Here is a 27,412-nt window from a genome sequence, read left to right on the forward strand (position 1 = left end):
ATGATTTTTTTTTTTTTTTTGTGACAAATCCATGCTGACTTTCACTTATCACCTTATTATCTTCTAGATATTTGCAAACTGATTGCTTAATTATTTGCTCCATTATCTTTCCGGGTACAAAAGTTAAGCTGGCTGGTCTGTAATTCCCCGGGTTGTCCATATTTCCCTTTTTATAGATTGGCACTATATTTGCCCTTTTCCAGTCTTCTGAAATCTCTCCAGTCTTCCATGACTTTTCAAAGATAATCGCTAATGGCTCAGATATCTCCTCAGTCAGCTCCTTGAGTATTCTAGGATGCATTTCATCAGGCCCTGTTGACTTGAAGACATCTAATTTGTCTAAGTAATTTTTAACTTGTTCTTTCCCTATTTTAGCCTCTTCTGATCCTACCTCATTTTCACTGGTATTCACTATGTTAAACGTCCAATCACCACCAACCTTCTTGATGAAAACCGAAATAAGTCATTAAGCTCCTCTGCCAATTCCACATTTTCTGTAATTTCCCCCCCTTCATTGAGTAACCGGCCTACCCTGTCCTTGGTCTTCCTCTTGCTTCTAATGTATTTGTAGAATGTTTTCTTGTTACCCTTTTTGTCTCTAGCTAGTTCGATCTCGTTTTGTGCCTTGGCCTTTCTAATTTTGTCCCTAAATACTTGTGTTAGTTGTTTATGTTCAATGGTAATATGACCTAGTTTCCACTTTTTATAGGACTCTTTTTTGATTTTTATGTATGTTATCTGCCTAGAACCAAGAGTAGAATAGAAGTACTTTCTAAAAGCCCATTGGAGCAATTTGATTCACCCATCCCATAAACGGAAAAAAGATTTTAATACTTCTATAAAAAGATGTAGTATGAAGGTTGCATTTCACCAATGAGGGAACCCTTCTCACCAACAATACCTATAATTCTAATGGAATCAAAGGCAGATGGGTAATAATGGAAGATCTATTACTTGGAGAATGAATTATACAAGCCTAAATGTTTATCCAATACTATAATAAAATCTGGAAACTCCAGAATATGTTGTGCAGGGAATATTATCTGTCACCTTAACTACATGATGGATAGGATATTATGATGATGTGTACTTTTGAGGGATTCATAGATTCCAAGACCAGAAGGAACTATTGTGATCATCTAGCATGACTTCCTGTATAACATAGACCACAGATCTTCCCCAAAATAATTCTGAGAGCATATCTTTTAGCAAAGCATCTAATCTTGACTTTAAAATTGTCAGTGATGGAGAATCCACCAGAACACTTGGTAAATTGGTCCAACGGTTAATTACCCTCACTGTCAAAAATGTACACTCTATTTCCAATCTGAATTTGTCTAGCTTCAACTTCCAACCATTGGATCGTGTTATACCTTCCGCTGTTAAATTGAAGAGCCTATTATTAAATATTTAGATACCCCATGTCGGTATTATAGAAAGTGATCAAGTCACCCCTTAACCTTCTCTTTGCCAAGCCAAATCATAGAATATCAGGGTTGGAAGGGACCTCAGGAGGTCATCTAGTCCAACCCCCTGCTCAAAGCAGGACCAATCCCCAGACAAATTTTTGCCCCAGATCCCTAAATGGCCCCTTCAAGGATTGAGCTCACAACCCTGAGTTTAGCAGGCCAATGCTCAAACCACTGAGCTATCCCTCCCCATTGAACTCTTTGAGTCTATGATTATAAGGCATGTTTTCTAATCCTTTCAACATTCTCATGGCTCTTCTCTGAACCCTTTCCAATTTGCCAGCATCCTTCTTGAATTGCGGGCACCAGAACTGGACACAGTATCCCATTAGTGGTCACATCAGCGCCAAACACAGAGGTAAAATAGCGTCTCTACTCCTTCTCGAGATTCCCCTGTTTATGCATCCCAGGATCATATTAATTCTTATAGCCACAGCACCATGCTGGGAGATCTGTTCAGCTGATTATCCACCATAACCCCCTAATCTTTTTAAGAGTCACTGCTTCTTGGGTTAGGGTTGCCCTATCATGTAAGTATGGCATATATTCTTTGTTCCTAGATGTATAAATTAGCCATATTAAAACACATATTGTACGCTTGATCTGAATCAGAACCACTCCCCCAGTTTTTTTGTCATCTGCAAACTTTATCACGGATAATTTTATGTTTTCTTTCAGGTCATTGATGATGATGTTAAATAGCATAGGACAAAGAACCCGATCCTTGCGGGACCATACTGGAAACACGCCTGATTGATGACAATTCCCCATTTAAAAGTCTATGTAGAGACCTATCAGTTAGCCAGTTTTTAATCCACTTCATGTGTGCCATATTAATTTGATGTCATTTTAGTTTTTAATCAAAATGTTGTGCAGTACCAAGTCAAATGCCTTACCAAAGTCTAAGTATATTATGGCAACGCTATTACCTTTATCAACCAAACTTCTAATCTCATCAGAAAAAGATATCAGTTTCATTTGACAGGATCTATTTTCCAAAACCCTTGTTGATTTGCATTAATTACATTAGCCTCCTCTAATTCTTCATTAATCATGTGAGATTAATCAAGAGATTAGATTAGACAGACTCTCAGCCAAGAGAGTCCCCTCTTTCTTAATAAACCTAGAGTACTCAATAAAGATTTGGCAGAAGATGAGGGGAAAGTATAGAGAAATCACTCAGTACATAAAGACTTTTATTTACTTCCATACTGCAGGTGCTGACACATGAACAGATTAATTCTTGCTTCTTAAATGATTCCTTAGTACCATATTTTCATCAAATTATGTAATACTGTGTTGTCAGAGCACGCACCCATTTTTAAGCGTATTTGGTTAGGAAATCACATCCATCCTTCTTATTTGTTTCAGTGGAGCTTCAGGAGAGCCCTCCTAAAAGGCAAGAAACATGCATAATGCAGAGAGAGGATAGTTAAGATTGAAGCCAGGTTCCATGTCAAGCCTTACTTTTAGCACCCTATAACTCCGTCTAGTAAAATTGATTTGTCCTGAAAATTGTCATGGTTACTCATGGAGAAATTTTCTGCAAAGTCTGAAGAAAATTGGTAAAGCTGTTTTTGAGTTACAGGTCATTAAAAATCATCCTGAATATGAAACCGCTCAGTAGGAGATCCGCAGTAAAGTTTCAACCATGTTCCACTGTAAATCCAACTGAACAGTTGGGAATAACACTGGAGATGCTTTTTAGTTATTATGGGAAACCATGAAGCCAATATTGAGATGGCTGTATAATCTCATTCTTTGTACAGAAGAAAATAGAGCTAAAAAAGATGTCTCAGCCCAGAGATAATGTGAAAATCCTATGAGCAAGAATTGAGCTAAATAATTTAGTCTTAGAGCCACATTAGAGATCTTATGTGTCTATAAAAGTTATCTTACAGATTCTTTCATGAAACAGAAATGTTTCAATCATGGGTGACAGGTATCATAGGCTGGGGGGAGGCTATTCCTCCCTCAACAGCCAGGCGTGGCCCCGCCCACGCTCCGCCCCAGGCCTCCTCCTGCTTCCCACTCAGCATGACTTCAGTCCCCATGCATGGTGGCCCTGGCTTGGGCTGGGGCTGTGCCGCCAGCGCTCCACGGCTGCGGCCACACTGCCCACTCTCACAGTGCTCCGAAGCTTCGGTGGCGCTGGGGCCACACCGCCCACCCTCCCAGTGCTCTGAGGCTGCGGCCGTGCCGCCTGCCTTCCCAGCGCTCCAGGGCTGGGGCTTTGCCACCTGCCCTCCTGGTGCTCCGGGACTGGGGGGGACAGGGGCCGTGCTGCCTGCCCTCCTGGCAATCTGGAACGGGGGGCAGGGGCCATGCTGCCTGCCCTCCCAGTGTTCCGGGGCTGCAGCCACGCTGCCCACCCTCCCGGTGCTCTAAGGCTGGGGGGTTGTGGCTGTGTCATCCACCCTCCCTGTGCTTCGGGGCTGGGGGCCTTGCCTGGGGCAGGAACTGGTGGCGGTGGGGTCTCTGGGCTCCGGTAGGGGGTGCGCAAAAGGGGCAGGGCCTCGGTCAGAAGGAGCGGGGCTGGGGCTAGCCTTCCCTAGCCAGCAGTTCATGCTCTGCCCATGGTTTGAATAGGGAAATGAGCTAGAATGCCTCATAGCAAGTTGGGGGGAAAAAGGCACAGGTGTGGTTCATTAAAAACATTGTAGCCACAATCACAAAAGGAGAAGACACAGAAGAAGAATTTTGCTAGTATTAAATGAAACTCTTTATGAATTAAATTAGTCCTTAAGGGACCTGTAAAATGGATAACTGTGAAAAATATCAGCGTCTCTAAAGTCTCAAAGAAGATTGAGAAGACATTTAATGCTTTCATTGACCTCTATCTTTACAAAGACATACAGACATAACTACATAAGAACACAAGAATGGCCATACTGGGTCAGACCAATGGTCCATCTAGCCCAGAATCCTGTCTTCGGACAGTGGCCAGTGCCAGGTGCTTCGGAGGGAATGAACAGAACAGGCAATCAGTGAGTGATCCATCCACTGTTGTCCACTCCCAACTTCCGGCACACAGAGGCTAGGGACACTCAGAATATGATGTTGCATCCCTGACCAGACTGGATAATAGCTATTGATGGACCTATCCTCCATGAACTTATCTAGTTCTTTTTTTAACCCAGTTATAGTTTTGGCCTTCAGAACATCCCTGGCAATGAGTTCCACTGGTTGACTGCGTTGTATGAAGAAATACTTCCTTTTGTTTGTTTTAAACCTGCTGTCTATTAATTTCATTGAGTGACCATATAACATAAGAACTAGGAGAAGGAGTAAATAACATTTCCTTATTCACTTTCTCTACAACAGTCAAGATTTTATAGACCTCTATCATATCCCCTCTTAGTCGTCTCTTTTCTAAGATGAAAAGTCCCCTTTGTTTTAATCTCTCCTCATATGGAAGCTTTTCCATACCCTGAATCACTTTTGTAGCCCTTCTCTGTACCTTTTTCAATTCTAATGTATCTTTTTTGAGATGGGGCGACGAGATCTGCACACTATATTCAAGATGTGGGCGGACTATGCATTTATATAGTGGCATTATGATATTTTATCTTTTCTATCCCTTTCCTAATGGTTCCTAACATTGTTAGCGTTTTTGACTGCCGCTGCACATTGAGCGGATGTTTTCAGAGAACTATCTACAATGACTCCAAGATCTCTTTCTTGTGTGGGAACAACTAATTTAGACCACATCATTTTATATGTATATTTGGGATTATGTTTTCCAATGTGGATTACTTTGCATTTATCAACATTGAATTTCATCTGCCGTTTTGTTGCCCAGTCACCCAATTTTGTGAGATCCCTTTGTAACTCCTCACAGTCTGCTTTGGACTTAACTATCTTGAGTAATTTTGCATTGTCTTTGCCACCTTTTCCAGATCATTTATTAATATGTTGAACAGCACTGGTCCCAGTTCAGACCCCTTGGGGACACCACTATTTACTTCTATCCATTCTGAAAACTGACCACTTATTCCCCTACACTTTGTTTCCTATCTTTTAACCAGTTATCAGTCCATGAGAGGACCTTCCATCTTATCCCATGATTGCTTACTTTGCTTATGAGCCTTTGGTGAGGGACCTTGTCAAAGGCTTTCTGAAAGTCTAAGTACATATTCACTGGATCACCCTTGTACACATGTTTGTTGACCCCCATTCAAAGAATTCTAATAGATTGGTGAGGCATGATTTCTCTTTACCAAAGCCATGTTGACTCTTCCCCCAACAAATCATGTTCATCTATGAATCTGATAATTATGTTCTTTACTATAGTTTCAACCAATTTGCCTAATACTGAAATTAGGCTTTCCGATCTGTAATTGCTAGCATCGCCTCTGGAGCTTTTTTTAAAAATTGGCATCACATTAATTATCCTCCAGTCATCTAGTACAGAAGCTGATTTCAATGATAGGTTACATATCACTATTAGTAGTTCTGCAATTTCACATTTGAGTTCCTTCAGAACTCTTGGGTGAATACTATCTGCTCCTGATGACTTATTACTATTTAACTGATCAATTTATTTGACAACCTCCTCTATTGACACCTCAATCTGGAACAATTCCTCAGATTCGTCTCCAAAAAAGAATGGCTCAGGTGTAGGAATCTCCCTCACATCTTCTGTGGTGAAGACGAATGCAAATAATTCATTTATCTTCTCTGCAATGGCCTTGCCTTCCTTGAGTGCTCTTTTAGCACCTCGATTGTCCAATGGCCCCACTGACTGTTTGGCAGGCTTCCTGCTTCTGATGTACTTAACAAAAATTGCTGTTAGTTTTTGAGTCTTTGGCTAGTTGCTCTTCAAATTCTTTTTTGGCCTGCCTAATTATACTATAATTGACCCTCATATATATTTAAAGATACTGAGGGGAAAAATGCAATTACACCTTCCCCTCAGTGAAGCAAGAATTATAGCTAACGGATACCAAAGGAAAGACCCATTTATCTGTTCTTCATATTATTCAGTTTCTGTCATAAATTCATGTACAATTATAATCAAGGTACTGGCTTCTATCTTTGATTCAGTGTCACCCCCTATTAGCAATCCAAGTCCATAGTCCATCACAGGTTCAGGCAGGTTGCCCCAGATTAATGTAAATCTAGTGTCAGTAACAATTCAGGGAACACTGTGTCATAAAAAGCCTTTGACTACAGAGTGGACCTCTGTTGCAAGTAATCCAAAATTTTTGATTTAGCAGTAACTTTATAAACTGGATTATCCATGTCTTCCACTGACTTGTCATTCTTACTTCCTCACCTTTTAGATTGGGGATAGACACTTTTCACTGCTATTCCTTTTACCTGTTATTGTTTTCCATGATAATCAATCCCCCTGGCAGAAGTTATTTGGTAGGAAAAAGAAATTACAGGAATCAGTGTAAATAAAATTTATCACAAAGTTTGTCTTCATGGAGAGGATATTCATACAATATTTCATAACATTCATTCCATACCCATTGTACCTTAGCTCTGTAGAAAGTTTTAGCTCTTGGTTAGCACACAAGATTAATTTCCCACACACTGAGGGATTTTTTTTATGGGAAACAAGTTTTAACATTGCATTTCCATTTTGTGTTGTGTCCCAAATTATTAAATAAATGGATACTCGTGCCCATAGACCTCAAAAAAAGTTTGTTCTAAATGTGGAATGAATTCTAGTTACCAGAATGCAAAACCTGAAGATGTAGTGCAGTCTTCCTTTTACTGTATGTGGCTGATAGATCCTTATAAAAATGTATCTGCTATCACAGCTCATGTATTCTCTACAGATGTTTCCCTCCCTCATGACTGATCTAAAGCCCATTTAAGTAATTGCAGAGAATCCCTTTGTCTTCAACTAGGGCCTGATTCAAAGCCCACAGAAGTAAATTTTCATCAAAAAATGAAATTATTAGTTTATCCTTAAATATGTTTAGATGAGCAAATAACAAGAATAGCCTTGAACTCTACAGATGAGTAAGCATAACTACAGCTTTAATTTTCACAATGTGAAACAATACTTCTGAGCTCACCAATAAGAAATTTTTCAAAAATGTCTCTAAGCACTAAGTCTCAATAGGAAGCCATCTCACTATTGCCATTTCCCCTACAAATGCGATATCCAATGAGCTCAGCATTCCAAGGTAAACCAGTGCTCGCATCAGGAATGTCTAGGGAACAGGGCCAGCTCCAGGCACCAGCTTACCAAGCAGGTGCTTGGGGCGGCCACTTCAGAGAGGGGCGGCACGTCCAGCTGTTCGGCGGCAATTCGGCGGACGGTCCCTCACTCCTGCTCGGAGCGAAGGACCTTCCGCTGAATTGCCGCTGCAGATCGCGATCGCAGCTTTTTTGTTTGTTTGTTTGTTTGGCTGCTTGGGGTGGCCAAAACCCTGAAGTCGGCCCTGCTAGGGAATAAGGTACCCCCTTACTGTCCTGTGCAGCTACGTGTCCTGGGTCACAGAGAGGTGAGATGAGTAGCTTCGGCGTGGCCACTGCTCTGGGCAAGAGGTTTGGCTGGGCAGGGTTAAGTGGAGCCTTGAATCCCCCACCTGCCCCCCGCCCCCGCAAACATGCAAGTCAATATAGCTGAGCCAGTGTACCTGTGTACTGGCCAGGGCTGGCTCCAGGGTTTTGGCCGCCCCAAGCAGCCAAAAAAAAAAAAAAGCCGCGATCGGTGATCTGCGGCGGCAATTCGGCGGGAGGTCCTTCGCTCCGAGCGGGAGTGAGGGACCGTCCACCGAATTGCCACCGAATAGCTGGACGTGCCGCCCCTCTCCGGAGTGGCCGCCCCAAGCACCTGCTTGCCAGGCTGGTGCCTGGAGCCGGCCCTGGTACTGGCACAGAATACCTCCCCTCTGAGTCACAAACTGATCCCTGGTCTGCTCCTGGGGCAGTGCAATTATGCACTGCTCTTTACTTAGGGCTTGTCTTCCCTACCATGGTAAATCAGCGTCGCTGTGATCAATGCATGGTGTTGATTTAGCAGGTCTGGTGAAGACGCAATATGTCGATGGGAGAGCGCTCTCCCGTTGATGTCATTAATCCACCTCAACAAGAGGTGGAAGCTATGTCAAAAGGAGAGCGTCTCCCGCTGACATAGTGCAGTGTAGACACTGCGTTAAGTCGATGTAAGTTATGTCACGCAGGGAGGTGGTTTTTTACACCCCTGAGTGACGTAACTTATATTGACTTAAGTGGTAGTGTAGACAAGGCCTTAGGGCTTACGATAAAACCAAAATTTAGTCCTTTACTTGTATGTTACTCATCCCCTTCCCTCACCCTTTGTGTGTCTTTGCCTTTTTTAGACTGTATGCTATTCAAGACACAGACTGTGTCTTCATCTGTGTTTGGAAAGTGCCTAGCATGGTGTAGATGCTACTGAAATCTAAACAGCTAGCCTAAGGTGAAATTCACCCCTGTAAATTAAATGGGATTTAAGTGGGATATAAATGGGGCATAGGTTTTGTGTTGACGCTCTCAATTTCACTCCTAGTGAGCAGATACTTGCTCATAGCTTGGCTTTGTGCCAGATATAAATGGCTGAAAGTGGCTGGGATTGAAACTGCTGATGTCAGATGCTCCTAGAATCTACTGATACATTAAGATGGACAATTTTATGTTTCACAAAATGTTATATTCCTCCTTGCCCTCTCCTTCAGAGCTCTGCAAAGCTCTGCCCCTGTATATGTCTCAGCTCTTCTTCCCCCATACTTTTGCACTGGGTACATTTCCTTCTTCCTCTTTCAGGAGTAGGAAACCAGATGACATTTTGGTAGAATTTTGCACATTAATTGCTTTTATAATATCACCAAGAAGCTTCTTTCATTTATTTTCATTTGGAGATGCTGCCTGGATCATTTGATATTTGACCTGAAAGAGCAGTGATCTGTAGCCACTGTAGTCAGCTTTAGTCCCTGCTTGTCTGGTGAGTGAAGACCCGAATTGTGATTTGGTATGGTGGGGAAAGCATTTCTACTAGGTCCGAATCTACAAATTACTCTCAGCCTTTTTGTTCTTGGACTAACACAGGGATGGGCAAACTTTTTGGCCCGAGGGCCACATCTGGGAATAGAAATTGTATGATGGACCACGAATGCTCACAACATTGGGGTTGGGGTGAGGGCTCTGGGAGAGGGTCCGGGCTCGGGGTGGGGTTGGGACGGGATGGGGGGTGGGGGGCAGGGGGAGGTGAGGGCTCCAGCTGGGGGTGCAGGCTCTGGGGTGGGGCTGCGGATGAGAAGTTTGGAGTGTAGGAGGCAGTGGCGTAGCTCCAGACTGGGACAAAGGGGTTTGGAGGGCGGGAGGGGGATCAGGGCTGGGGGAGGGGGTTGGGGCACGGTGGGGGTGAGGGCTCCAACTGGGGGTATGAGCTCTGGGGTGGGGCTGGGGATGAGAGGTTTGGGGTGCAGGAGGCAGTGGCGTAGCCAGCTTCTAAGAGGAGGGGGAGCAAACATAAAAAAGGCGCCCCCCTTTGGCTCCTCCTCTGGCCACGCCCTCCTCGGCTCCTCCTCCAGCCGCACTGCCCCTCCCCTCCCATGGCTCCTCCGGCCCTGACGTGCCACCCCCGTGGCCCCCCCCCCCGCTCCTCCGGCTGCGGCTGCCGGCCGCCATGCTGCGCCCCCTCACTCTGGCCACGCTTGCCGCCCCCCCATGGCTGCCGGCCACACTGTGGGCCGCCAGCCTGCGCCCCCCTTCGCTTTTCTGGCCGCAGCTGCCAGTCGCCAGCCTGTGCATCCCCTCGCTCCTCCGGCCGCGCTGCAGGCCGCCAGCCTGTGCCCCCACTCACTCCTCCGGCTGCGGCTGCTGGCCGCGCTGCGGCCCACATGCCGCACCCCCCCCCCGCTCCTCCGGCCGCGCCCCCCCACTCCTCCCACCGCGCCCGCCGGCCCCCCATGGCTGCCGGCCGTGCTGCGGGCCGCCAGCCTGCATCCCCCCTCGCTCCTCCAGCCGCTTTTGGAAAGGCCGGGGAAGCGGCTGCTTCCCCTGCACCCCACTAGCTACGCTACTGCCAGGAGGGTGCTCTGGGCTGGGATCGAGGGTTTGGAGGGTGGGGGGGATCAGGACTGGGGCAGGGTGTTGGGACACGGGGGGAGGCTCAGGGGTGCAGGCTCTGGGTGGTGCTTACCTCAAGCAGCTCCCGGAAGCAGCGGCATATCCCTTCTCTGGCTCCTATGCGGAGGCGCAGCTAGGTGGCTCTGCACATTGCCCCGTCCGCAGGCACCACCCTTGCAGCTCCCATTGGCCGCAGTTCCCGGCAATGGGAGCTGCAGGGGCAGTGCTTGGGGTAGGAGCAGCGTGCAGACCAGAGCCCCCTGACTGCCCCTATACATAGAAGCCGGAGGGGGGCCATGCTGCTGCTTCTGGGAGCTGCGTGGAGCGGCTCCCAACCCTGCTCCCCGGCTGGAGCGCCAGCTCGAGCCCCAGACTCTGTTCCCCAGTGGGAGCTTGAGGGCTGGATTAAAACGGCTGGTGGGCCGGATTCGGCCCACGGGCCGTACTTTGGCCACCCCATGACTAACAGATAAATTATTAGTTTCATGCTGTAGTCCACCTGAACATCCGATTGATGAGAAAGCAAAGGGCAGCTGGACAGGATAGGACAGCAGGCATTTGGCATGGGAGGGTTTGAATGCAGCAAGAGGAAGGGAAGAAGACTGGGTGAAATTATGGAGAATCAAAGGGAAGGTGGTGGGGGTGTCAGATTAGAGAAAGTGAGGGAGGTAAGAGTGAGTGGGAAGTGGCAAGGTTTGAGGGAGTATTCGCCTGGAGATTAGTGTAGGGGCAGCAGAGGTGTTCTGAGTAGAAGAAGCAAGGGAGAAACTGGCATATGGAGGGAAGGCAGAGCCAAGGGAGAGGAACTGGAAGGTGACATTGTCTACTTGGAAGGACCTGGGAGACCCCAAGGAAGGAGGAGCTGAAGAAACCAAACAGGCTGGGAAAAAAGAGAGGCAGCTGAAGAGAGGAGCTTGTTAAATCAGAGGACTGAAGTTGAAACAGGATCACTGAACCCCCCCTTGCTACAATTGTGGCCCCAACATTCCATTTTAGTGGTGTCAGGTATAAAGGGTTAAGCATAGCTGAGCAACACATAAAAAAGCAGATGCATGCTTTTTTATGCTAAAAATGTTACTTTATCAAGCTGTAATGTTGAAGTTCTCTCTTTCTCTACGACAGGGCCCTCCTCACTGATTATGTGGCTTACCTAAGCACTAAGACAGAGAGCAGTGTTAAGAGGAAGCGATGAGCTAGTTGTTCAGCTCACCATATCCTGTGTTCAGAATAATTTTCATTTCTACTTATCTGTAAATGTTAATGGAATGTCCACAAATATTTGCCTGGTTTCTATGGTGAGAAAGAGTGAGTGAAATTCTGTGTCAAAACCAAACTACATCATACTGTATTTCTTAAAAGAGGATCCCTAGCAAGATAGGAGTTATCTGTGGTTATTACTTATGTGCAAGTTGACATTTGATAAATAACAATCCTTTTGAGATTCACATCTTGAAATTCAAACTTGCACATTACAAACCCTGATATGACTCGGGCCCTTTTGTAGGTAGATGGTAAAGATCAGTTTATCAGAACGCAGCCCAAGGCAAACAAGTTCCCCTATCAGTATGAAGCAATCAGATATTTGTCAGAAATAAACTTGCATGCCTTTTTTTACAGTGTATAATTGTTTAAATTCCCAAATTATTAAGAACCAGATGCCCCCTCTCTCTAGGTAGCTAGATATACAGACAAACACATACGCACATACTCATGTGTGTGTGTGCAGCACAGAGGGGAGCAAAGTTTCAGGGAAGTGGGCCAGGCGGTGGTCATGTGGAAGGAGCAGCTCCCATGCTGCATGCTTTCCCAGTCCTCTGTAAATAGCAGCGTCCCCTCTGAGTGTACAATTCACATTGGCTTTCTGCTACAAATTGAGGTGTGTGGCCAGCAGGAAGGGAGCAGCTGCTGTATGTGGCATGCTTCCCTGGGAAAGGAACTGCAGTTCTGGGGTAAATTGTCACGGAGGTTAGTGCTGGTCTGACCAGCATTCAATGCTTTACCCTGCCCCAGAGCAGTTCACCGTCACACTGAGGGAGCCAATGGAATGGGAAACACCCAGTTCGGGGGTAACTTGTCTTTAAAAGTCCAGGAACTTAAAATAAAACAAAAAATCATATTTTGCCAAGAGGGCCCGGAAGTTGGAAATTCTAAATTAGAGACTGGTGGCAGCAAACACCTTTCTTCCATAAGGTCTAAACTCTTCGCCTCCTGAACCAGCCAGGTGGCCTTTGGGTGGTGGTGTCTGGACTTTTCCATGGCTGCTTGCATGACTGTGGAGTTTGGGGCAGCATGGAAGAATAACTCTGCTCCCTTTGTCAGGACAAAGTGCTGCTTTTTTGCTCTCATAGTAGTAGGGGCACGTGTGCCACACAGTTCTTCCTGGTTTCAGTATGGCCTCATGGATTAGGAGTGCCACTCAGCTAGAGCCTGTAGGCGCTGGGCTATCCAGTAGCTTGTGTTGGAGTCCTGGACCTCTTCTGAGGGGATTTGGAACTCTTCTCAGGCCAGAAGGAACAGGAAATGTGTCAGTCTGCACTGCTCCTTATGCCCTCAGCACGGAGCATGAGGAGAGCAGGGTACAGGTGAAGACCAATGGACACTACTTGCTAGAATTCTCCAGTCTCAGACAGATAAAGCGCATGTGTATCAATAGTGGAATACAAATAAGGACCCAGCACCTGAAGAAGGAGGATAGGGCTCAAGTTTGAGCTCTTATTGAGGGCAGTTTAGTGGCAAGACCCTCATTACAAGCTGCAGTTGATGCTGCCAATACTGCTTAAAGATCCATGCCGACTGCTATAGTGATATGCCAGGAATCTAAGACCAGGTTCACACTAAAATTTAGGTCAACACAGCTATGTCGCTCAGGGGTGTGAAAAATCCACACCACCTTTTGAAGCCCAGCCTACCTGTTTGATGCTTCATCTGTCTATGAAGGTTGCTTTCCTCACTGCCATCACCTCGGATGAATTGGTAGGTGAACCTTCCTTGCACTATAGTTCATAAAGAGAAGGTTTTGCTACAGCTGCATCCAAAATTCACCCCCTAACGTAGTATTGGAATTTCACATAAACCAGACTAGCCACTTAGCTGTGTTCTTCCCAAAGCCCCATGCTTCCAGCATAGAGAAGAGACTTCATTCCCGCCACATGAGATGAGCTTTGGCATCTTATTCTACAGAGAACAAAATAGATCAGTAAGTCACCTGGGCCGTTTCTTGCCAAAGCAGAACAAGCTGTTTCCTCCCAAAGGATCTCCAAGTGGATCTCTGGCTGTATCCTATCTGCTGGCACACCTTCCTCCCCCACATGGAGTATGGGCTCATTCTGCAAGAATACAGACAGCCTCAGTAGCAGCATTCCAAGAAGTACCTCTGCTTGATATTAGCAAGGCAGCAACAAGCTCCACCCCCACATTCACAAGGCATTGTGCCTTGGTCCAAGCCTCCTCCATTGATGTATTCTTTGGAATAGTGGTTTTTACAAGCAACCATACCACCTGCATCCTCACACCCTCCTCCTCTATAAGTGCTGCTTGTCAGTGACCCACAGCAGAATACACATAGGGATCGGCAATCGAAGAAGAAAGGAAACTTACATACCCTTTGTAACTGGAGTTCTTTGAGATGTGTGATCCCAATCTGTATTCCACTACCCCCCCTCCTTCCTCTCTGCTTCAGACCCTCTCTGATTCACAGTAAATGGGGGAACTGGAGAGGCGTGGGGCAGCCCCACCCCTTATACTCTCAGCACAGAGCAAAAGGAGAGCAAAGGTGCAGGTGTGGCCCAATGGACACTACTTGCTAGAATTCTCCGGTCTCATGCACATGGAGCACATGTGTACCCACAGTGGACTACAGATAGGGACCACACGTCTTGAAGAACGACAGTTATGAAGGGTAAATAATTTTCCTTCATTTGTCGGGGGGGCACTTGGATCTCAAGTTCAGAATCTGCAAGATTTGGTCCTGTTTCTCCTACAGATCTTCAGTTCACACTGCTCCTCCCCTTCTGTTAGGCGACTGCCCCTACATCTGAAAAAAAAAGAATATGTGGAAATTCATGACCCTAGAAATCTCTGAATTTTTTAAAGTAATTTTTCCTATCCCATTGGTTTCTCCCCAAAGGCTTAAGGAGAATATATGTGCAGTCCAAACATTGAGAAATACATTAATATCATTAAACAAAATATTGAAAAAGGAACTCCACCTGATTCAGCATATTCCCTGGGCAGCCTTTATCAATGGTGTTCATAATGGCATCCTGACCTCAAATTAAAGTTCTCGTCCTTCATTGGAATGAACTTCTGAGGGAGAGTTACCTTCCCATGTACATATGTTAGAAAAGCATCCCTATTTGGTACCAACCAATCAGAGAAAATGAATGGGGTTATATTATACCTTCTTCTGTTGCTGTGCCAGTTTACATGGGCATGTATCTTGAAGTCAAAGTTGGCTCAGCTCAGCTTTAGTTTGCACAAAGTTATTGAACTGTTTTAAAAATAAATTTTATGAATAGAGATCAAAGCATGTAAAAGAACTTTTAGCAAATATGACACTTGTGTAAATATCCTTGAACTTCCCTCCTCTATCCATTCAACACCTCCAGACGCTGTCAGGGCATGTAATGATGGTAATAAATGTTGTATTTGCTTTTGTTTCAGCTGGTTCCGACCAGCAAATTCAGCTGATTACTTGCATTGTTATTTCTGCTTAGAGGACAATTATATTGTTGTTATTTAAAAAACCCACCTTTGTCATATGTTGCTGAGTACTGGTCTTTAAATTCAGCACTCACCATTTTAAATAACATGAATTTTAAATCTATTTCTATCTTTTACTTTGAAATTATTTCTTTTTCTGTATCTTTTTTAATTTCAGTTTCATGAGCCTAGAGAAACACTGCACTTTCCAACACGTATTTTTGTATCTCAAAATTAATGCAATAATTATGAGAACCCAGTTCCCTCTTTATAATATTGTCTGTAGTTTATAACTACAGCATACTACCAATACAGTATTGTCCTTCAGCTGAAGATCCTGTTTCTTTAGGGCTGGATTGTAACTGTACCGAGGCATAGGATAGGAACCAAGCAGGAACCCACGAAAAAAGTGCAGAAATTGGGCTTGTTTTTGGCTTAATTGGCTTGTGAGTTGCTTGTTGGTTAGTTTTTGGCTTGTTGCTTGTTTGGCTTGTAGCTTGTTGCTTCTTCTTTTTTTGATCGGCAAGGGGCAAACGGGCATGGGAGGGAGAGAGTCGGGGTGCACAGCGTGCCCCCCACAGTCCCAGACTACATGATCACTTAGAGTGTTGGGGTTCTTAGGGATTGGCTTGTTTTGGCCTTGTTTTGAAATGGGATTAGCTTGATTTTTGGCTTATTGTGAAAGTCGGGGTGCCTATTTACTGTGTGAAAGTTGGCAACTGTGGAACCAAGCTGTGATTCTGAAATTGTGCCCCAGCCATGTGGTGACTCAGTCAGGGATGTAAGGGTGCAGGCATGCTGGAAGGTTCATAATTGAGCCTTAGTCTTTAATGTGTACAGTCAGAGCCACCTGTATCTAGGTCTATGGTGGGGAAACAAAGTAATAAATATTAACTGTCTGGTTTATCTTTGTGGGCCCAATTTGCATTACTCATGCAGCCCCTAGTACATCGCAGTACCTATAAGACACAGTCCCTGGAGGACTGACTTCAGTAGAGATATGACAATTTACAATTTGTCTCCAGATCAGTAGATTTTAGGGAGCGATTTTAGGTCAGCAGAATATATTTAATCAGGTTGGAATTTGGTCAAGACACCACACTTAATATCCCTACTTCTGCAGAATATGCCATGGAAGCTTTAATGGCCATAAGTGAGTTGGGACTAGGTTTTTTGACTCATCTTTTTAAATGAGTGTACAGTGCCTTCTAATACCACGATTCAAAAGGAATAATCCCACCTATTGACTCCTCCACACCACTTCTGGCAGCACCTGGATTTTCCTTAGAGGACTGTCATCTAAGCAGTGATCAAACCTGACCATCCTTAGTGTGTGAGACCGTACAAGTTTAAGGCAATCTGGGTCACTGGGCAACCCCACACACTAGCTGGTATTTCTGCAATTGAATATTTCTCCTAATATGTTCCTCTTTGTTTTACAGGTTGTCACTCTGTGGTACAGAGCTCCTGAAGTTTTGCTTCAATCCAGTTATGCAACACCAGTTGATCTCTGGAGTGTTGGCTGCATATTTGCAGAAATGTTCCGTCGGAAGTAAGAAATATTGTTTTATCATCATTATTTTTAATGTGAAAATTGTGCAGAAATATACAGTACTATATATTGTAACACTGTATGCAGTAGAAGATTGGAAGCATGTTTTATTTTTATTTACAGTTGGAACTACAAAAGCCCATTATATATAAACTTAGGGTTGTGACTTCCATCTTGGATTCTTTTTTCCTGAGGAGTGAGTCTCCCACAGCCCTTTTAAAAACATTGATTTCTTTTACAAAAGCACATGTGAACACTGTAACAAGAACATAACACCTGAATCTAGATGGCTGAGATGTAGATAAATAGGGGCTGAAGGATCTATTGACAGAGGCCTATATTGTGGGGTTCTGGAAATAATTTGTTTTGAGGAAGGAAGGACATAGCCTTCAATACGGTCGTCTTACTTCTGGAGTTTGCGCTTTTTGAGTTCCAGATGTTTGCTTGTAGTCATCTCTTGGCATACTTGAGATCTGGAAAGTCACTGTAATGTCAATTTCTAGAAACAGACTGAGGTAGGAGTTTTTGAAGAATAAACTGTTTTGACACTGTCTAGGGTAATGTAGGTAGTAAAACTTCAATGTGGTAGGAAATAAGACTTACTTTTGACTGATTCTGTTAGATTAACTATCAGTATTCTCTTGGCGTATTATACTTACTTGATCTTCTTATCCCATGTAATGCATTTTGGATGAAAACCAGAAACTACTGCAAGAATTATATGGTTTATCATACAGTCTATTGGTGATGTGCCTACAGAAACCTCATACACCATTTTGGAACAGCTACTGTGAAATAAAATGATGTACCTTTTAAATAAATGAATACGAAAATCTAAAGGAAAATGGCTCACCTTTGAGCTTAAAAACAAATAGTCCGTTTTTTACAAATTACAAAGGTGTAGCCAAAGTACAAGGGCCTCTAGAAACAATCATGCGATAGCAATACTTCTTGACAAAGATGAATTTGCAATATATGAAGTTCAAAATGCTAGTTGAAGCCTTGCAAAAGGACTTTGGGATTTCACTGTTTATTAATGTTAACATATGGAAAAATATTTGTTCTTGGGCTTATTGCCTAGTCAAATGGTCAGAGTAGATTTACTACACTCCACCCTCTGTGTGTGACTCATAAATGAGATCAGAAAATGAGAGAAAAGGAGAATGTGGATTTTAGGAGTTTCAGTTAAGTCCTCCATTGCAAACTTTTAGATACTAAGTTTTATTCCATATAAGGTTCATAATGAAACTGACTTTTTCAAGATTTCACTTGCAGAATAAAAAAAAGTTTCATTTTTGCATTGACAATGAGCATAAAACATGACAAACAACCAAAGAGAGAACACTTTATGATTTGCTCAAAAAAACTTTTTTGTCATTTATTTTACAGCACTGCCCTAGATGAAATATTGTCTTGTATAAACCATGCAAAATTGCCTTGTACCCTATACATTGAATTTTCATTTTTTATAACACAGCACTCGCTCTCCAAATCCAAAAATTTAACATGATCAATTGAATTAGGAACAATTGTGCAAATTCAAATATTGGCTTAAGGGTAAAAAATGCCAGATTTTTAGTAGAAATAAGATTTGATTTGAAGCAGAGTTTGATACAACCAGGCCTTCTGTTGTCCTTGCCAAAGACAGGGTCAGTTTGACATTCTCAGTCCTAAATCTGGGAGACAGTCAAAAACTGTGTATGTCAGGAATCTGCCAAGTGTATATGTGCTACATTGTTTAATTAGTAACATTATGACTTACAGATTAAGATATTTGAACATGCAGGAGCCCAACATATGCCATAAGCAAAATTTAAGACTTCACTGTCATTAAACTGCAGTGAATAGCATTGAATATCTTCTTTATGGATTGTTGCATTGAGTTAATTTTGCAATAACCTTTGTATGATATATGTTGTCTTTTTAACATCCTTAATAAATTGCAAAAGAGAATCTATTCTACTGTGAACATGGTGGCAATAAACTGTAAAATTTTGCAAACTCCCATGGATTATTTCCAAAACATTCAATAAGTAAAGCAGCTACTTCTGCTGAAAAATAGCAGTGAACTTAGGTCACTACCCATCTGCTTTTCATCTGGCATTGAGGGGGTAAGAGTAGGAGAGTTGTTTTTGGTTTTTTAAGTTTACCTGTTGGTCCAGCATTCCAGCCATCCTTTTCTTTTTGCCAAATCACCAGAGACTTATTTTCCATTCCTTCCCCCATTCTCCTTTGCTTTCACTTGAAAATATTTTTAAACTTCTGTCATTTCTAACTGATGTTCTGATCTCTTTATGTCAGCTGAGATTCTGATAGCCTGCCTTACTCACGTTGAGTGGTGTCTCATTCCCAGAATAATTTCAAAAAAGTCAGTGGAACTATTTGTGATATAAGATACTACTCAGTATGAGTAAGGCTATCCTACTCCACAAATTGTCCCATTGACTTCATTGGAACTGTTCTGGGAATAGGATACTAACCAGAAGCAAGGCTATCAGAATCCGACTCATAGTGCTTACAATGGCCCAAAGGCTGCAACAGACTGATTATGCTTGGATTAGCCAGAGTATAGGTCTCATTTCAGATTTGTGTGAATGAAATATAACTTTCTGCTGAATCAGCCTTAATCATAGATCAATAGTAGAGGTTTTCAGTGTTTTGCAAGGCACTTCCCCATTGGCTTGAGTTCAAGGATATACACAAAACTTTGTGCCAGGCCTGGCGCGGGTGATCTAAATTGCAAGTTATATGAGTAACAGCCTGTCATCAGTTAGAAAACTTTTTTTCATCATTCCAGCTGAAATTATACAAAATTTTGCTGTGGTTGCAGAAGTGGATATGTTTCTCTAAAGCCTGTTGTCAACAATAAAGCATCATGTAGCATAACACTAGCCACAAAGTACCATGCACCTTAATACCAGCTCATCTTTATCAATACAGTGCTTATTGCTACCCTAGAACAAGTGTTTCAGTGAAGGGTGAAGAAGGTGGTTGAAGAGTTTGTAGCCTAGCTGACCTGCACTCAGCGCAGACCCAGAGGGGAGGAGAGGACAAAGGTGTACCTGTAACACGCTTGGGGTGAAATCCTGACCCCATTGAACTCAATGGTAAAACTCACATTGACTTTAATGGGGCAGGATTTCACCCTTGGTCTTTATGCCATGACGTTTATTGGTAGTAGTTGTGTGCTGTACTGTGAGTCATTCTTCACTGAGCTCCCCTTACCACCACTTCTTATGTACACACATTATGGATTAACTCCTAGCCCCACTGAAGTCAAAGTGAGTTGTGCAGTTACTTCAGTGAGGCCAGGATTTCGCCTGATGTGTGTTGGTAACAGAGGAGTGGGATGAGTGGAGCCCATGTTCCTTTTTTAATCTTTGATACATGTGTCAATAGTAACATCCCCAGTGTCCTTTTTTCCCATATGGTCTCATTTCAGACCCATGCTAGTTCTTTTGTCAGATGCATCCCTGTGCTTGAGAATATCTGGTCACTGATTCCTCCCCTATCTTGGTGGGCACTGCACTGTAGATGTGGAGCTGCTGGTGTATTTCAGTTTATTTACAGCCTTCCTGTATCTCTCTGCATAGTCAGCTCTTCCTCTCTTTGCAGATCTTAGCTTAAAACATACCTTTCTAGGCTCCCAATTCTACTTGGGCAGATTTCTGAAATGCCACCCTGAAGCAGAGAGAGAACAGGGCCATCAGAAGCTTTTCAAAGCGATAAATATCAGAAAAGGTAAAAGGAGTGGAGACAGCAAGAGTTGAAAGGATAAGAGAAAATAAGGAAAAGGGAGACATCTCTGATTGGATATTGAGGGGAGAGGATAAAAAAAACTAAGATGGTGCAGCAACCTAGGTAAAAGTTAGCCATGCAAAGACATGTCTACGAATCCTGCTCATAACTATGGGTTTCCCTGTAAAGTGGCAGACTCCTTAAATGAGGTTTAAGAGAAAACTGGTATCTTTATCATGCAACCAGTTTCAAACACAAAGTTTGAAATCATATTATCTTGTGTTTTACAATGAAATTTAAACCAGCGTGTCTACTGGACCAAGAGCAAAAAAACACATTTAGCAAGTATTCACTTATCTGTTTGGTCTCAGTTAGGTATTGGTGGCAGGAAAACTTAAAAACAACTCCGCAGCTCAATTTGCAACCTTTGAACCAAGGTATGATACAGTTTTGGCCTGAATCAGTTTTTGCCATTTTTGGAAATTATCTTGCTTTGTTACAAGAATGATTTAAGTGCAAGTGCCATAAAAGTTCACCACAGACCAGAGCAACTGTACCGGGAGAAGGTTTCATCCCTTGGAAAGATCCAGTCAGCATTCAGTATTTCTATACTCTGCACTTTTTCTCCTTTATTCCTCTGCCATTCATGTGCATATGGATGTGTGGGAGGCTGATGGTTTTTCCAAACCAGACCTAATGAAACAGGATTTTTCTTCCTCCCCAGACAAGTGGCCAGTCTATCAGAGAGATTTTTTTTCCAGAATTTCTACTGGACTCTTGGATTCATATAATCAAGACTGGATGAACCCAGGCCACTAATTTAACCCTTTGTTTTCCCAGTCTGACAGGATAACAGTGACATCTTGATTGAAGCCCTACTAACAGACAAAGGAAAGGCAGAAGTGTTCACTGATCCATGTTGACAAACAGTGTTTTCAGCTCAATCCTAAATCAGTGGCAAAACTCCCACTGACTCTGGATACAAGCCATATGCACTTTAATGAAGGGAAGGAAGGGTGGACAATCAGAGTAAGTCTGAGGATTATCAAGCAGAAAAAAAAAGAGGTAAGAGGTCTCAGGACAGTGACGTTGTCATTCAGGGTAGACAGACCCTACATAAAATATACAGTGCTGCTGTTTAGCTCACATTTTCCTGCTAGGCTTTGCTGGCTGATATCTTCTCAAGTGTCTACAGTTGGGCTGATTGATAGCCGTTAGTCAAATCCAGTAACCGTATCAGCCTGTGGTTAGAGATAAGTGTTAAGTGTGTGCCTGGCCATTCAGTTGTGGTTTTCCTTCCAGCTTCCAATCATGCCAGACTTTCATTCAGAGGAATAGATGCTGTGGGTAAGGGAAACCGTTGATAAACCATAGAAACCAAAAACTGTCACTAACCATAACAAAAAACAAAACCTGGACAGGGTGGGGGCAGGGGACCACTAGAAGCTATGTGAGTGCAGAGTTGAACTGGATTGTTAAACACAAGTATAGTATTGTGGTGGCTAATGCAATGATGATTTTTCCAGTGAAAATAAGAAGGCTCAAATAAAATGCCAACCTGATGTCCTCATTGTCTAGTAAATAGAGTTTGGAGTAGATTTCCACTGGCAGTTCGGTGCCAAATTCCCAGAAATTAGGCACCTAAACACAAAGTTGATATGTACCTTTTGTTTTAAATAGTTGATGGAACCCCTGATATTTGGAGGGGAGAGGGGAAAAGTCAAAGCGGGTAAATGACAAATCTTGGTCTTAAAAAAGAGGAAAGAAAGGAAGGATGGTCTTGGGATTCCCTTTTCCCCCAGATGTCCAATCCGCTGCTAAGAGTTGCTATTTCTGTCATTTGAACCAGGTATGGCCAGCAGCAGTTCTCCCACTGGGTGCTTTAAATTGGGGGAACAACCTTTGTGGTGAGTCAGAAAGAAGACGCGAGGGAGGGGAACCTGACTTGCCATGGGCAAGAAAAGGTCAATGACCATGGGATGGGGAACAGAAGAGGAAGAAGACCTAAGAAGCTGGTAGGCTGGCAGAGAGGACTGGAGACATCCTTCCCATTTTCAAAGAAAGGCAACAATCTAGGGTGGGATTGGGGACTCCTGAGGGATCAAGGCCAGGCAGCAGGCATTGATACTAGCCTTGAACACTGCACCTGCCACCTGCTTGAACTTAGCTGACCTGGAAAATTTCCTATTGATCTTTAGGAAGCAGAAAAGAAATAGATCTAGTCTGACTTCAAAATAGTCTAACCTGACCTCCACTTTTTAAAAAAGTAATGGTCAGAGGAAAAAAATCATTCCAGCTTGTGACAGGGCGTATGGCTGCTGGCCAGAAGTCAGTGGAGAAGGAGTGAACCTTTTCCCTGTGAGCAAAGATGTCTGCCCTGGACTCAAATATTTGAAGGTAATTAGTACATTAACATTCTAATGGGGATGTACTGTTGGGAGATGAGTCTGATACCAAGAGTCAGGGTCCCAGATTCTGATCTGTGCTTGATGCAGCTCGGGACAGGGGAAGGGCAAAGAAGGTTGTATGCCACATTGGTAGTCCCCTGTATTCTGGTGCTAGTCAGGAACAAGTTTAGTCCCAGCGTAAATCACGGCAGCCTGAAGACTGCTCTAATTTACACCCAGCTGCAAATGGCTGTAAGAAAAGCAGCTGCAGTGCAGAGGTTCTCTGATCACACCCCTTTTTTTCAGTTGCAGGCCCCTAGGCTGAGAGGAGCAGTAGCAAGTTCTATGCCACCTAGGGATTCCCCTTATGAAAGGGATTTTCTGGTTGCTTTGCCAAGCAGTGAAAAGCTGCCAGATTGGGGTTCCAGAAACCGGCACATGAACTGCAGGAAGAAGGCTAAAACTGGGAGAATTATACATCGTACTGCACTGCTTCCCTCTCCGTAACTTGACGAAAAAGAGCCTCTTTATACATCTTTGGACTTCGGCTGAGGGAAGCCCTGTAGGATTTGTGTTTGATCCTTAATGGAACAAAACATGTATATTTAATTTTTTGTTTTACAAGAAACTTCCACAGAATGTATTTAAACTCCAGATTGGTTGTCAGGATCCTTTCCTGCTTCACACAAACACCCTTGAAAGAAAAGAGAGAAAGACTTGATTTTAACTTTGGCTTACATTGTTAAGCTTCCAGGTGCTTTTCATAGTCAAGTATCTGGTCAGAGAATTTGATCTAGACAGGATTTATTGAATTTTCCAGAAAAAAATATAATAATTTCCTACCATTCATCAGCCATAAAAAATGTATGTTATAGCTCAGAAATATATAGAATAAATATGTCTCCTGTTTGCTTCTTTCCCTTGCAAGAGCTTTGCACTGGCAGCTCTCCATGTGTGTTCACCAAAGCTCTTAGATGTTCTTTATATTTAAAAAAATCAGTAAATCTGCATCCAGAGAAATGGAAAATGAAACAAATCCATAAAGGACCAGGGGATGGCAGGACTTTGACAGCATTTAAGGACAGTTGAGCAAAACATAACACATCTCTGAAACTTTTTACCACTCTGTAGCAAGTAAATATCTCTCTGAGCCAGAAGAGCTCAAAGTGCCTGGAGAAAGTAATGTGGAATTTGATGCTGTGTAGATATTTACGGCAATATCTTTTTCCACAGGCACTGCACTACTGTTTTGATCCAACTTCTCTCTGGAGTCTGGGACCTTTTCAACCACTGCGCTCATTCCAGTGGTAGGGCCAGTCTTGGGAGTCAATATACGTTTTACCTGATTAACAACTACAGTGTTTGGCCATTAGATATAAGCCCATGGAAGCAGTAAAAAAAGAAGTAAAAAATACTTGTTATTGTAGTAGGTAGAATATGATTCCCCATGCAGATCCTTTCAGTGTCCCAAATCATTAAAATCCATAAGAGGGGAGAAAATCTCATAAGGATCCCAGGCAGCGTTCCTCCCACATAGTCATGCTATGAACTATTTCATAGGATACTGTGCACCCAAACCTGGCAAATCCTTGGGAACCACAGGAGGCTGGGGCCATCCACATGTACACCCCTCACTCAACCACTGCTCCCCCCTCCTGGCCAGTCTTCTGCTCCGTCCCCTGCACAGACCATAGCTCTAATGTCCTTTGCAGGGTCCACAGGATAGTGCTGTGTATGTGCACGTACCCACATACACCCTCATACATATTTCATCCTCAGGGCATGATCCATGCATGAGACTCTTCCGCATGCATACAGCTTAGGGGGAGATGTTTATACCAGGCCAAAGGTATTACCTGCTCTAAGTTAAAAATTAACCAGTTGTTAGAAACCCCATTGTTCAAATCACGTCAGACCATGTTAAGAACAGTTCCATTTTTAAGACCATTCAAAGTTATAGTCAAGCTTTTTAGATGTCTATATGCCTGTTAAAAATACTACTGTAATGCCCGCAGGTACAGTAGGAACAATACTTCTAGTTGCAATGTTTTTGGCTGTTTACGGTAGAACACTGCGGTAAGGGTGATAACTCATCCAGTGCTTTTACTATCACGTCTGTTTAGTAGTCAGCTTAGTCTAATAAAACATAATACTTGCAGCTGGCCTTCTGACCCGTTTAGAAAGAAAACTTGTTGAAATAATAGTTTGTCTTCAGTGCAAAGAGTCAGCTGTTGAAAGTCACTGAGGGCACTGTTTCTTGGCACTGGGTCCTGAGGCAAAGGTGGGTTACAGGCTGTTGGACATCAGGGTGAAGCCAAAATCATCCCTTTTAAAAAAATTCCCTTTTATTTATTTTTATATATATATATATATATGTGGCCACCGCCTCTCTTAGGTACTTATATGGCTTTTATTACCATAGTATCTGAGCAGCTCACGACATCCCAATGAAGTAGGGAAGTGCTATGATCCCATTTTAAAGATGAGGGACTGAGGCATACACAGAGAGACTAAGTGACCTGACCAAAGTCGCAAAGGAAATCCGTAGCAAAACAGGGAATTGAACCTGAATCTCCCAAGTCCTGGGCTGAATCCACCTTCCTTTCTATGAGCCAGTGAAAGAGAAAGGAAAGACAAGATCATGCCTTCCTCCTCCTGTGGCTGCGGTCTCAGAACCCACATTCCCAGCATCTCAGCTCTGAGGAAGGCACGGCTGACACTGAGGCACTGAGCGACTCTAGGATGTTGGCCCCCAGTGGAGCATGCCCATCGTCTTACTGGCCCATGTTCCCAGTAGGCAGGTGGAGTCAGCTCAGTGATAGAGATCCTTTTGTCAGCCTGTTTTTTTTCCAATCTGCTGTCACATTTCTTACTTGTTATATTTGGTGATGACTGTCGCTATTAATGATACAAGGTCTGGTCAAGTACATTCTTTGACAGCATGTTGGTTATCATGACCGAGGCTTGGCTTGGGATCTATAAGATCTTGGGCTCCCTGTAGAGGCTAGCCGGGGCTCGTCTCTCTCCGGGGCGGCAGGGAACCACACCACCTCACTACCTTTTGGTATAGCTCTTGCAGGGAATTAGTCCGGCCACAGGAGTCTTCTACGGCCTTAGTGAAGGTACAAATAAACTCAGTGAGCCTAGGCCCTGGGTCAGGGCGGGGAACTGGTGAGTCAGGTGCTCAGGCCACCCAATGTGACACTTTTTTGGATTGGCCATTAGGCCTGCCTTTCGCAGGGATCTCAGGACTGCGGCTATGCGTTCCAGGTGGTCCTCCCACTGGCGGCTGTAGACTACGACGTCATCCAAATACGCCGCTGGATAGTCTTGATGGGGCCATAGAAGGCAATCCATTAGTCATTGGAACGTCGCTGGGGCCCCATGGAGGCTGAAGGGCATCCGGGTAAATTGGTAAAGTCCCATTGGGGTGGCGAACGCCTTCTTCTCCTTAGAGATGGGGTCGAGCGGGATCTGCAGTACCCATTACTGAGGTTGAGGGTGGTGATGAAACAGGCCTCCCCTAGGTGACCGAGCAGTTAATCTACACAGGGCATAGGCTATGCATCGAATCTTGAGATCGCGTTGATCTGCCGGAAGTCTATATAGAAGTGCCGTGTTCCATTGGGCTTGGGTACCAAGACCACCGGACTGCGCCACTCACTCTGCGATGGCTCAATGACTCCTAGGGCTAGCATGGCCTGTACTTCCTCTTCGACCTCCTGCCGCATTCGGTGTGGCAGAGGCCTGGTCGTCTCCCGGATTACCTTCCCCGGTTCGGTCTGGATGGCATGATGGACCAGGGTCATGTAACCGGGTAGGACCATAAAGGTTCTCCTGAAAGCCTGCAGGAGACATTGGGCCTGCTTTCGCTGCTCCTCTGTGAGCGTGTCGCCGAGCTGGGGGCCTGCGGGGTCCTCTGTCAGGGGCGTGCGGGGACCCAACTCTGGTTCTGGTGGGTAAGGGTTAATTAATAGGCCCTCCCGCTCTCACCATGGTTTCAATAGATTCACATGATATCGCTGGGTCTTCTTGTGCCGGTCAAGCTGGTGGACCTCATAGGTGACGGGCCCGACCTTCCAGGCCACCTCATAGGGTCCCTGCCAACGGGCCAGCAGCTTCGATTTGCTCGACAGTAGGAGGAGCAGGACCCGATCACCTGACTCAAGGCACAGACGTGCGCTTCTTGGTTATAGGTTTGTGCCTGGGCTTCCTGTGTGGCTTTTAATTTTTCACGTGCTAGCGCTCCGGCCTGAGCGAGGTGCTCCTGGAGCTGGAGAACATACTTCAGGAGGCTCTGGGTTGAAGACGGAGACTGTTCCCATGTCTCCTGCGTTAAGTCTAATAGGCCCTGCGAGCGGCGGCCATATAGTAGCTCGAACAGGGAAAATTTTGTTGATGACTGGGGTATCTCATGGATCGCCAGCAGTAAGGGCGGGAGTAGCTGGTCCCACCGGCATAGCTCCTCTGTGGGGAATTTGCGCAGCATCTCCTTCAGGGTCCGATTAAATCGT

The 27,412-nt window shown here is 44.1% G+C and overlaps 1 protein-coding gene across 1 annotated transcript in view; it reads left to right on the plus strand.

The window, feature by feature from the left end:
* The window catches only part of CDK6 (cyclin dependent kinase 6), a 171,541-nt gene that overhangs the window by 113,361 nt on the left and 30,768 nt on the right, over positions 1–27,412 (plus strand). Inside the window, exon 5 of the mRNA XM_024219050.3 lies at positions 16,664–16,773. Coding sequence (XP_024074818.1) covers positions 16,664–16,773 — 110 coding nt within the window. The remainder of the gene's footprint in view (positions 1–16,663; positions 16,774–27,412) is intronic.

This window comes from Terrapene carolina, unplaced genomic scaffold (genome assembly GCF_002925995.2).
Source record: "Terrapene carolina triunguis isolate 2854851 unplaced genomic scaffold, T_m_triunguis-2.0 Scaffold84, whole genome shotgun sequence".
Taxonomy (NCBI): Eukaryota; Metazoa; Chordata; order Testudines; family Emydidae; genus Terrapene; species Terrapene triunguis.